The sequence below is a fragment of the Mastigoproctus giganteus genome, chromosome 6 (assembly GCF_048544385.1).
Source record: "Mastigoproctus giganteus isolate SK-2022 chromosome 6, ASM4854438v1, whole genome shotgun sequence".
NCBI lineage: Eukaryota > Metazoa > Arthropoda > Arachnida > Uropygi > Thelyphonidae > Mastigoproctus > Mastigoproctus giganteus.
In genome coordinates, this window is record NC_143580.1 from 235,297,588 (window position 1) to 235,311,522 (window position 13,935).

At 33.6% G+C, this 13,935-nt stretch overlaps 1 protein-coding gene across 1 annotated transcript in view; it reads right to left on the reverse strand.

The window, feature by feature from the left end:
• The window catches only part of LOC150085099 (serine/threonine-protein kinase D3-like), a 224,473-nt gene that overhangs the window by 49,721 nt on the left and 160,817 nt on the right, over nt 1–13,935 (reverse strand). Inside the window, exons 16-17 of the mRNA XM_090375772.1 lie at nt 7,238–7,342; nt 1,948–2,046 (exon numbers count right to left, since the gene is read on the reverse strand). Of these exons, the coding sequence (XP_090231898.1) occupies nt 1,948–2,046; nt 7,238–7,342 (204 nt within the window). The remainder of the gene's footprint in view (nt 1–1,947; nt 2,047–7,237; nt 7,343–13,935) is intronic.

A 13,935-nucleotide genomic window follows, 5' to 3' on the forward strand; every position in this document is an offset into this window, starting at 1 on the left:
GAAACCCTCGTGCAATGCAAAATCGTGCAATATAAACAACAGGCCCTATGGGAAAAGTGGGGTTATGTGCTGATCACCCAAGATTGAACACACATTTGGAACCAAAACATTACTAAACACAATAAATAATCAGGTAATTTTAATCGTTATAAAAGTATTTTATAACGATTAAAATACGTAATAAAAAATATAATATATATTTTTTATTATAATATAATAAAGTATTTTTAGTATTTTTTAATACTAAAAAGTATTTTTTACGAATAAAATATGTATTTTATTCGTAAAAAATTTATTATATTAAATAAAATAGTCGTAATAAAATACTTACGTATTTTATAATACGCAAGTATAAATTATAATACGTAAGTCGTAATAAAATGCTTACGTATTTATTACGACTATTACGTAATAAAATATTGCTAATGCTTTTGCTTCTATCGTAAGCAAACTTGTTTTTTGTTTGATTTTCTATCCAAACAGATGACAGCCATTCCATCTCTTCCAATTCTTGTGTCTTAATCTAATGGATTTTAATTCACTTTGAGTTGTTCCCGCTATGAAAGTTGTTTTTATTTTCTCCGCATTCTTTGTAATTCTCGGCGTTGCCTCATTTAGGTCTGTAGCACATGCAATATCACATGGTCTTTCATTTCGCTCAAAGCGTTTCACAATTTCATATTTTTTTCTCTATCAACAGAGGCGGACTGGCCATTAGCCTTACCCGGGAAATCCCGGTAGGTCGAAGGCTGGTGTGATTTTGGCCATAAACCGTAGTATGAGGCCACTATAAATTTTCCCGTTTAAGAATTTTTGACCCAGTCCGCCTCTGTTTATCGATATTGCTTTTTTTTTTCTCTCTCTGAATCTGCAGTGTCTTCACCAGGACGCTTCCTTTTCACACCTTTTAAGTATTTTACTAATTTTTAGGGAATAAAGCACAATTACAAAACGAGGACGCAAGCTTAATACACATAAACAAAGCTGCGCGTGTATAGCAACTGAATAAACAACACCGTAAAGGCCGAGATACACTATTAACACCCCACATTTTACTAAAGCACAATACTGGGGGGTTACTACCATAAAACAATAAAAACAATTTCCAGTTTCGTTTCTGCTAGTGGAATCTGTTATAAACTGGTAGTAAACTCCATCTAATTGCATTTGCGATTATATCGATAGCTGGAATTGTGTTGGTTTTTACGTTATTATGGTGAAATGTGTTTCCCCTTCACTGATATAAAACACATAAATACATTTTCAGAATCTTCTTCATTCCTATCGTGTTGCGTTCGGTTAGGGTGATTCCGCGTTCGACTGCCATTTCTTGTAAACACAAAGGCGAATTGTGCATAAGCGAATTCAGTTCGTGTTATATAAGATAATGTTCCCCTATTTATAAATCGTGTATGATCGAATTTGTGTAATGTAAACACGTGTTATACGAGGACCGACTGTACCATTAATTAATTAATTTAATATCACAACTAATTTCATTTATTTAATTACTATTATTTAACTATCTATGGAAATACAGAATTTTACATCTTTATTTCCTGTATTCTTTAAGCTGGGGCCATTTTTTGTCCCCAGATTTGAAAGGGGAAAAATTGGCAACCCTAATGGTAGCAAACTTAAAGTTTGATTAATTTTCTTTATTGTATCTTTGTTTCTCATCCTTCTGCTTTCTTTCTTTGAAGACTATATAACGACCATCCAAAGTGAGGCTGAAATGCAAGAAGGGAAATCATTCAGCATTTCACATATGTTGTATAACCCTCTTCAGATGTTTTTCCAATTAAGAAATCAATAATAATTAAGAAAGATAGTTTCTTTTTGGAAGTTAGAAATAGTTTGTAAACTATAAGGGACATAATGAAAACACAGAATAAAAGAGATAAATTCAATACTTAAATCTTTAAATAACTTTGCAATATTGCCTACCTGTGGAAAGTCTGAATCAGATGACAACAGTACATTTTCTGGCTTCAAATCACAGTGAACTATATTTTTAGAATGTAAATGCCTCAAAGCTCCTAGTATCTGGTGGGGGAAGGAAAAAACATAAATGCACATTATGGTTAACAGATAAAGCTCTCCTAGGTTTTTCTTATTTTTTTGTAATTATAATTTTTATATATATGTGCATATCTGATAATTTATAACTGAAAATTGTTAATATTAATGTTGATAACTGATATACTCTTAGTTATCAAATGATAATTGAAAGTTCAATTTTTTTTGATGTGATTGCTACGGCAGCATAACAATGTAACTTTTATGACAAGACATTTGTTCCAATTCAGTACTTACCTTCAAACTCTTTGAATTAAAACTGTGAAATGTTTTGTATTACTTAAATATTACAGAGACACTTAAGAATCAAAGCAGTAAAACCTGTAGAAAGCATTTTATGGTAAGATTTCAAGATAAACTAAACTAATGCATGATGAAAAATAGAATTTCTAACATCTCTCTTTCCTATATCTAGAGGTTTTTTTAGGAGGAAAGGGCATGTTTATCTGATATCAAATATAAACAAAACTTTTGTTTATATTTAACTCACTTTTATATGCTGAATCCAACAGTGTCATTAGTTTTTCTCTTGTATTGATATTTTCATGACAATTAAAGATTTTGTTTTTGTGACAGTAGTATTTGTATAATAAGGCTTTTTTTTTTTTTTTTTTTTGCAGTATGCTATGGATAACAAACAAAGAAGTAAACTAAGTTACCTCAGCCTCTTCTGATATATCTGTAGACATTATATAGGTCTGAATGATTCTACTGCATATGAAGCCTATTTTTGAAACATGACAACTAGTTGTCAAATTTCAAATTCTAACAAGTTGTAAGTACCTTATTTCTGTAGCGGCAGTTGCAGGCTAACATTATATGGATGATTATGATTTCCTGGTAGTTGCAAATGTATACTTTTTGATATACCTTGAATGTGGAATTAGCTCAAAAACCTTCATGACAAATGCTACATTTTTATGGTGATTATTAAGTTTAAAAAGTCTGTGAATTGAAAAGCTGGAGTGTATCCCAACACGACATCCTCTAATGCAATGAAGACCTGTCAACTATCCATCTCCCAGAGAAAGGAGATGCATAATCAGCAGAAATGAATAATGAATCGGAGAAAACAATTTCTTATTTACTCAAAAATTACTTAGGAAACCTACTCAAAAACAAGAATCAAAATAGGAAAGAATTCTACCACCATTGTTCACTGGTTATTGTGTTTCTATAAGAACAACATAAATACTATTTAATATTATAGTATATAATTCTTAATAGTATAATTAATATTAGAAGTGTTTTTATTGTCTGTAAACTATGAATTTATGACAATATGATAATTTTATAACTACTGTGGATAACATACATAACGATTTTATAGCATGTATGTACTGCTGTTGCATAACCTGGGAATAGTGGAGTGTTATTATTGTAGTTATATATATTAGTTTAGTGTGGTATTTTTAATTTAAATTTAGACTAAAATCATGCCTCACACTAGAGCAGCACAGTGAAGAGCTCAAAGCAGCAGGAATCCTTTGGCTTGGGGGAAGGGGGTGCTGGCAAGGGTAGTTCACCTGCAAATCATTGCTTTATACAATGTACTACTTGTTGCTTATTTGTGACAAGTAATCTATAGTGGAGCACAGCACAGACAAAGGGCATGCATGTTTAGCCGAAAAGAGTGTGAGGAGATTAAGCACAAATACAACATTCTGATGGGCAAATATGAGAACTTGAAGAGCTGGGCTGATGCTTTTGAAGAAGCTAAAATGAGGGACACCCAACAAGCACCCAGCTGATGAGTTAAATACCAGAGCAGCATCCCCCCCGCCACACACACAATGCAAAAAGTACTCAACTCACAGGAGAGTTACCCGACAATAGAGTTATCTACTTTTGGTAACTCTATCAGCAAAATGGAAAATATACCATGCAAAAAAAAAAAGGATAGGCGAAATAAGACTAGGGTATGTTTGCAGATGAAAAAGTTAATGATGTTATATGGAAGCTATCAATCCTTTGGGGGCATAAAAAGTGATGCTGTACACATTTGTACTAATAATATTAAGAATAAGATATATGAGGATTTACTTAGCAAGGATAAATTAATATTGAGAAAAATTTGCAAGGATTACATCTGAAAGTGTCTGTAAACATGATAGGAGAAGTACATGACATGTTAACCTAGAATCTTGCAGTCACACCCTGGAGAGACTGTGCAAGGCTCATAAGATGAAATTTTTCACGGCATTGTCTTGTGTTTATAAACAGGAGAAACTGTTTAAACTTCTATTTAAGTGTATCCCATCAGGGATGGGATACACTTAAATAGAAGGGGATCCAAGAATATTTGATGCTTTCAAGGCAGTATTAGACAGAGAAAACTGTTAGCCTGGAGGATACACAGACTAATAGATTAACAGCAGCTGCAAGTAGAAGTACAAGTGATTCGTTCACTGCTTCTAATGTGGTTTGTAGTAATTTGGAAAGCATGGTTTCAGGGATTACAAAGCCTGCTGGGGTCTTCACAGGATAAACAAATACATGGACTGTGTTAGAATTACTAAGAGCAAAAGCAAGTGCATATATACTTGCTTATACACCAGTGGTAGGAGTATAATAAATAAATCTGATGAATTTCAACACTGGTACAGAATATTAAATGCAGATTGCAGGCATATCGGAAATGTTGCCACTCAGACTCAGGGGATGCAGAATTGAATACAGAAAGCATGTGTACATAAAATTGATTTTTTCTTGTGTATGCATGTACAGTCCCAGTCAACTTTTGGCAACTCTGCTATATAATATGTGGAGATATCATAAAGACAAAAGTCAATCAGTGAAGCACTGTTTATGTATCATAGTGTGGAATTAGAGTGTGTTATTCATATTAAGTAACTATCCATTTAGTCCAGGAGGTTCTAAATGTAAATTCACCTAGTTTCAGCCTCACTATGTGAGGGCAGGTTAAAACCATTCTAGTGATCCTTGAAAGTAGGATACTGATCTTTACCATATAATATATACCAGTGAACACCACTCTATAATATACTGATTTTTTTGTTAGTTGTTGGCACATCGGCTTCTGTGGCCATAATGCACCTCCCAAAGTTTTTGCATTTTACTCTGATCCAAGCCTGAGGTGGGATACGAACCCGCGCCCTTTGGGTTGCCAGGCAGGCACTTTGCCCACCTGGCTAGCCCTGTCGGCCTGATATTTTCAAGAACTTATTTACTGGATATGAGCAAATTTCCAAGCAGAAGGAAAAAACACCTTTGGAATAAGAAAGTGAAAAAATTGCGGCAAAAAAGAGGAGTAAGTTCAGGGGCACAGGTTTTGAGAACAAGTGGAGAAATACCATCAGGACCTGGAGCTTTCTTAACATCGAGATTCGTCAAAATCCTTCTGACATCCTTTTGACAGAAGATCACAGGAGGCATTGAATGGAACGTGCTGGGAATGTTGGAAGGTGTTTTACCAAGATTAATACATGAGTTGAAAGAAAAGTGGGATGCTAGCAGGTCAGCTTTATCCTTGGCTGAAGTGACAATAGAACCATCTGGTTTTGACAGCGGTGGGAGCAGAGAACAGAGCAGAGACTTGGGAATGCAAGAGACCAGAGCATTACCAAGAGACCAGAATGCTCGGCTACCATTAGGACAAGAACAAGTTTTCTACTTTTAGCCTATTCAAAATTTAGTTTGGACTAATTAATAACTGCTTTACAATTGTTGCGAGATCTGATGTAGGCAGAAAATGAAACTGAAGAATTGGAAACAAGCCAATTACAATATGCAATATTCTTTTCTTGAACAGCCTTAGCACATTTATTGGAAAACTGAGGTTCAGATAAAGGACAAGATTTTAAAGTTGAATGTGGATTAAAGGATTCCATTCCTACAAGAATAATTTCACTGTCACGATCTGAGCAAATGTTGACATCAGAAGTTTTGAAACAGTAATCCAACCACGGAAAAGAAATCTCGAAGGACATCGCATTTTGCATTCTTGTAATGCCAAACAACATGAGGTTGGGAATAGCCACGAGATAAAGGCTCCATAAAGACAATCACCAAGTTGTGATCTGAGGTGCCTAAAGGACAACTCACTCAGATTGTGTACTTAGAAGAGTTGTTTATGAGAAAAAGATCAAGCATGTTGGCTGTATGATTAGTGAATGTTTGCTAACAATAAGTGCATGTGTGCACTGACATACGACACTTAAGAATAAATGAATGAATAATCTGTTAAGGGAAACTGTAGGAAAAAACATCTAATAACAATATAATGAATAACCATAACAGTGAAAATAGTGTAAAGAAGCTCCAAAGAGCTGTTTTTTTTTTTTTTTTTTGGGAACACATTATAAATGGGATCTCCCTCAAGTGGGAACACATTATAAATGGGATCTCCCTCAAGTCAGATGTTTGGTTTTTTTTAGGAGCATTAGCAACTAAGGCCATATTGCTCCGTGATATGCGGTGATCATTCCCTGACCTTTCCACATCCTCTGTATTTGGTGGTGATGGGCTCGAACCCTGGTCTAATCAAGAAGCGTGCGCTATGCACTACAGCTCCTTCCCACCTGGCTACGGAGGCACTTCCTCAAGTCAGAGGATTGATCATGGGACCAGAAGGAAAGTGCACTAAGAGTGGAAGTATTAAATGCAATTTAATCATATTAAATGCAATTTTCTATTCAAAAAATTAAACTTTGGAGAAATAAAATTCAATTGACTAATTAATAAATATGCTTGTGCAAATTTATAGGCAGTTTAAGTGCTTGAGTTTTATTATTTTCAAAAATAGAACATTATTTTTTCTCTTTCCCTTGCCTGTACTACTAAAAGTAGTACATTATTTTCAATAATTGAATAATATTTTAGTAATACAGAAAAAAAAAAAAAAAGAGTTAAAATTTAAATACTTTAAAACATTTTCTAAAATTAAATGCTTAAAACATGACCTTAAACAAATGCCCCATTTGACCTTACTGAGGGCATCATGGTGTCAACAAACATTGCATCTATAACACTACTATTCTGTGGCTTCTTGAAAAAGTAGTATGCATAGTTGTTTATATTTTAGCACTTAGCAGTACTATTTATTACAGTTCTATATATAAATATATATATATTTATATATAGAACTGTATTTATATATAGAATAAATAAATATATATATATTTAACGAATAACAAACCTGATAAACTAGAAACTTTGCTATTCTTTCAGAAAGTCTTCTTTTTTCACTGGAGAGAATCATTTCAAGCATATCGCCTTTTAGTTTTTCCATAACAACAAAGATCTAGAATACATTTCTTAGTTAGAAACACAGATTACAGCGTATATCATGTTACTAAAAGTTTAAGACAACCAGTGCATAATGTATGCAAATATATGTAATGTCCTCAATTTATGTAAAGAGAATATGTAATTTGCCCACCACGTACCAAGTTAACTTACTTGTAGATGAAAACTATTATAATAAATTAATACAAAAAATGCTAATTGGATATCCTTATATGTTAAACAGATCACATTATAATAGATTATATATATATATACTGGTGTTCAGAGAAAGTGCATCACCTAAGAATTTCATATTTCTAACCCTTTCTTGCAATGGTATGTTACATTAATGACTAGCATCACAAATAGAAATATAAACAAAAGATACTTATTGATAGTTAAGGCAAAACTAAGTAAAATCTGACAGGTGCTCTCAAAATATTCCAAAATGAGCATTTGCAACCTTTATACAACAGTTTTGGTAAACACAACAATTATGGCTGTTACCAGAAGCCCTCAATTTGCTTCATTTATCATTTTAAATGGAAAACAAAATGAAAAGTTCACCAGGTGCAAACTAATATTTAATTGAACCACCTCTGGCCCTGATGACAGCAGCACACCATCGAGGCATTGACAAAATCAATTTCTGAAGATAATCAACTGATAGTTTGTGGTTCCAAACACGAATTATGGCTTCCTGAAGTTCATGAAGGGTCTTTGGTTTCTTTCTGGAAACTGCAAATTCCACAATGCCAACAGTTCTCGATAGGATTCAGGTCCGGCTAGGCTGTTTCCTGGCCAGCTAACAGTTGTAATTACTGTCAAACCTCTAATGCAGAACTGAAGCTAAAATAACTACAGAATTTCCTACTTACACTTTTTGCCCAGTGACAAGGAGCAGAGTCGTCCTGAAAGATGCAGTTACTTGGCAGCATGTTAAAATGGTCTCTAATGGTTGGCAGCAATTTGCCTTCCAATATAGCCAGGTATCCATTGGCATTTATGGAACCTTTTATAAACTGTAGGTGACCTACTCCGCGATACGAAAGGCATCCCCATATCATTTGGTTGGTAGGGAATTTCACTGGATACGGTCTGGATGGTATTTTTCACCACATCTGCGGTGAATCATTTGTCTCCCATCAGAGTCATGCAGGTTGAATTTCTTCTCATCCGAGAAAATAACTGACTTCCACTGCTTGGGGGGGGGTCCATTTGACATGCTCCTTACACCAAATTAATCGGGCCTTTTTGATGTGAGGAGGGCTTCTTCTTAGGACGATGGGCTACAAGTCCATTTTTGAAGAGGCATCTTCTGACGACTGCACTTGCTACCTGTACTTAACTCCTGTACGTTCTTCCCATTCTCTTTTCAACTCAGATGAAGACGCTTTACAGTTTTTAAGGCATAAGTGCTTCAAAACACTGTCCTGTTTTGGTGTAGAGACTCGTTTGCATCCGGTTCCTTTTTTCCTATCAGCAGAACCAGTATTCTTGAGTTTGGAAAGAAATCTAAAATCTACTGTTTGCAAGAGACATTACTCTATAAGCAATATGACGGGAAGAACATCCTTCCTCATGTAAAGCATACTAAAAGTGTTATGGACATAGCTTTCAAAAAAATCCATCGTCAATTCCAACAGAGGACTCAAAGGGGAGATGATTATCAGCAGTTACAAGATACAGAGTGATGTGATCTGACTTTTTTTGGCAGATTTTACCAGTAAATTAAGTGATCTGAATTTGGAATTACAAGGAAAAAATAAAAATGTGGGTGACATGATTAGTCACCCACATTGAAAAAAATATTAATTTTTGGCAATGGCTAGGGATAAAAAAAAAATTGATCATTTTGCAAATATACAAGATCATTTGCAAAAATATCCTATTTTTGAATTTAATAGACAGAAATATGTTTCTGAAATTGAGAAACTTGTGGATTTTTGAAACCAGATTAAAACAATTGAAGACACTGTTCAATATATTTCTTATCCATTTAATGTCGACTTTCATACAAAACAAATTGAAGAAAAAAAAACAAAAAAAAAAAAACGGTGAGATTTTTCACATGGAGAAAATATTACTTTAAAGTTAAATTATTACATTGCGAAACGATATCTTCCTAAAAGCCAGATCATCAGAAAGCCTTTTGTAAATATGTTTGCCGAGAAAAGTACCAAATGTAAAAAAATGCAGTAGCAGCTGACATGAAGACACAAACTTCACATAAATTAAAAATTTAAATACGTATGATTTTAAAATAAGAATTCTGAATTATATTTAATTTTAAAATTTATAAACAACATTTTTCAATATGTGTTGATTAACTTTTTTAACCAAGTGCAATGAAATTCTTGAGATGGTAGATCGTGGCACATTTTGAAGAAAAGTAGATCGCATTACAATTTAAGTTGGCCACCCCTGGTATAAATCAAAAACAGCACATTTTTCAGAACCTTCACTACATCTTCTTTCTCTATCTGTGCAATTTCACTAGCAATTCCTGTTGTTTTTGTTCTTCCATAACCATCTCTCTTTATTTTTTTTTTTTACTATTTCTCTATCAAGAAACATTTCTGAATGCATGCCTACATGATTGGCACAACTACAAGGAAGATTACATTCTATAACAAAAGATGGGCAAAGAAATATTCAGCATGCAAAAATAGATGTTGAAATTCAACATCTATTTTTGTTTTTTTGCACACCACTGTTATTCTTATTTGTTTACAAATGTCTAATTATACTGCATTTCTCACCATTAAAATTGAAAAACCACATTGTTACCTTGTGTACTACATGTGGTACACAAAGCAAACATGTTACCTTTTTCAGATTTTACAACAATACATATAAAATCTTGAGTACACATCTAAAATTTTATGTTGTATTTCTTTGACATCTTACTGAAATTCATGCTTAATTATCACTGCACAAGTACAGTCCATTCTGGTTATTTGGCACACATCGGGACTAGCGCATTTTGGCCTGATTAAGCAGCTGCCCCAATTATCCGAAGTTTCACGTAAATAGTTAAAAATACAATGTACCCCCCTTTTTTTTACAATTGGTTCACTGTACAATCAAATCATGTTATGACGAACTCAACATAGTAAAGTACCATTCACTATACGATGTGCAGTAAGCGCCAGTCACTGTGATCACGTTTGTGAACTGAATTTTAATTCTATTAAACAGCGATTCTAATTAGCGAAAATAGGAGGAATATTATCCACAGGCTATAAAAGCAAAGATATATCAAGCACAAATTTACCCTTTATTATCTTACCAATTAAAAAATACTTGAAAATCGGAAGAATATACGTGATAATCGGAATAATTAATACGTACTGTAATATGTACATACGAACTAGTTGACATTTCTGTTCACTGACATTTGTGGGTGGAGGTTAAAATTCAAAACAGTAAAAAGATAAACAATCAATAGCAAAGAACACGGCGCACACAAATTGCAAGTAACACGATATGCGCAAGTGAGAACGGAATAACAAGTTAAGAATCTTTAAAAATAGGAATGAAGAGAAGATTATGAAAATTAATTTTTTTATATGGTTGAAGATTTCATGGAAGTGCAAACACATTTTACCTAATAACCCACAGAATTCCAGCTGTCGGTATTATCGCAAATTCAGTAAGATCGAGTTTACTGTCCGTTTATGATAGATTTCACTAACAGAAAAGCTCAATAAACAGGTGACTGCTAATTGTTTTTATTGTTTTATGGTTGTGACTTCCAGAATTTCGACCGAACCACGTGGTACCATCTGAGACAATCGTAGGGTAATCTCCAGTGCTGCGGTCTCCTGCCCCGATTAAACAGCATGCTGTCCCAATTAAGAGAAGTAAACCCTGGCTATTTTCTCGATTGGTTTCTGTTTTTTAAGATTTGCCCCAAATAAATGGCTGCCCCGATTAACCAATCGAGGGTTGGTTTGGGTATGGCAAATATACCCAAATAACCGGAATCCACTGTATTATGAACTTACTGACTATTACAGCAGAAAACAATGCTATTATTGGGCATTTATTTTGCAATTGGATTTTAAAAAAAAAAAAAAAATTGTTAATTTCTGCTTATTTTCATTAATGAATTTGCCCTCAGGTATTGACTAACACCTGAGGGCCAATTCATTAATGAAAATAAGCAGAAATTAACAATTTTTTTTAAAAAAATCCAATTTTAATTGGAGCTATTATATTTTTGTGAAAAAAGAAGGAAAAAAACTGGGTATTTTGCACAAAGATAGCGAAACTCTTTGTCACCAACCATATTATAAGGGTGAGATGGAGAAGAGTCAAATAAATTAAAAAAGACAGATTCTCTATTGTAAATCTGGAAAGTTGATAGCTATGCTGCCTGTATTGTGACCCACCACATTTCTTTCTTCTTCAACTGCTTCCAATTCAACCCCTCCAAGTATAGAAGTTATTTTGGAGCTCGGCATCTTTTTAATTTTCTTAAAATTAGAACTGAGTTCATGGACCACTTCTCTTTCTATTTTAAGGAAATTAAACAGAGACGTGGTCCAAGTACTGATTGGGACCCAAATTCTAGCTCACTGTGAAGAATAACCATTAATTATAAACCTTTTCTTCCTATCATGCAGCGATACTGAAATCCATCTAAGAATCCACCTGTGATCTCAGTATATTCAAACTTATGTAACATATGAACAAAACTGTAATAATAGTTTATCAGGTTAGTTAAACAAGATTTACCCTTTACAAAACCATGTGTTTCCCAAAGAAAAACCATTCCTATTCAGAAGCATTGCATTCTTAATCACTGCCTCCATAATTACCCCTACCACTGAAGTCAGATTGACTGGTTTGCAGAATGCTCTGTAAAATCAGCATTTAGACTGAAGCAAAGCCCATTCAAATCATCATTCAGGTTATCTAACTTTATAAAACTAAATGCTTTTGAACCAAAGCAGCACGTTTGGGCACTGATAAGTCCCCCAATTAATTTTATTTCTCTCTAGGTCACCTACTCATTTCTTCAGTGACTCGAACATCTAGTAATGCACCAATTTCAGATTAGTACACTCTTTTCTTTGAGAACACAGAAGAATCAAAAACAAGGTTTTGGTCCCTAGCACCAAACCTTGATAGACTCCACCCACTTATAATTCTGATCCACTGTAAATAATGATGATTTATAATGACACTTTGCCTCCTTTTCTTCAGTCATTCCCTCAGTCCACCTCAGATTCTCAGGGCATCTTTAGATTGATGGAAATTATCCTTCAATCTAAAGACGCCCTCCTAATTAACCCTAATGGTTTGTCATATTCTTTTGTAGTTCCTTTCAATACAACTGAGTAAATATCATTTGCATCTAGGGTCTTACCCACTTTCAAGCTCATAAGTTTTTTTTGTTTCTCTTGTGTAACATCAATATCTTATAGTGCTCAGGTATATTAGCACAATATCTTACATCACGAAAGGGGCTTTCTACTGAAAGCCCCCTTAGTGGTGTAACACAGACTATATACTAGAGTACCAGTAACATCTGCTGGCTTTTGCTGATTAGTTGGGCTTAATAACAACATCTGCTGGATTATCTATGGTTCTGTAGTTTCCACTGAGCAAATATACCTAGTTTATTCTTTTCCTTTTTATATTAACATAAATTCAACCCCTTTTCCTATTTTCACCTTTCTTGACCTTCTCATACTTGTAGCTTAAACCCACCTTTGTGGTTACGTTACAAATAAACTTATATTATTATAAAAATCTGGGCTGCCCATCACTCCATAATTGTCCCATGCTAGTTTTTTCTATAGCATAAGAAAATTACAGTTATAGCAACCTTTCTGGATGTGCATTTGATTCTGTAACAAAATTTCAAGAAAAAAAATCTCCATTGGAAGCTGCATTATAAAAAAAATTCTTCTGAAAACTGAAATCTTATTTAAATATTTCCAATGTATTGAAATCTTTTCCAACCACTTTCATTAGTATGCAAATGGGAGGGGAAAAAAAAAATATATATATATATATATAAAGTTTTGCATCTAGTAATAGAAATTCAAGAAAATTAATCAACTGGTAATTACATTATAAGCTCTTTAAAATTGAATCATGTTTTTTTTTTTTTTTTTTTTTTTTTTTGTATAACTAATGCTGCTCTGAACATATTATTTCAAATTTGTAAACTAGGTAACCTAACTGATCAGAAAGAAAGAAAAAAAAAAAAAAAAAATCAGAAATCATGTTTAAGAAAAGTCAAGGTCTACATGATCCTGCACACTTTGGGGGAATCAGTAGTAATTGTAACATGCTAACTCACAGGTTAAGTGAATTAACTAGGGCTTCAGTAATGAACATCTTGAAAACACCCTATAATTGTACTTGGTCCAGAGTACGTCATAAGAGTCTCTCCAAATCATTATTCTATTTGTGAATTGCCTATGTGAATATTCATGTGATCTTTTTATGATATAGACGTACTTCTGCTGCTTTCCTTCCCCCCCCCCCCCCCAAGTCGAAAGTAGGAGTGAATGACTAACAAACTTACTTGGTTTTTTTTTTTTTTTTTAAATCATGAAAAAAAAAAGATAAAAAGAATTGTTTCACCAG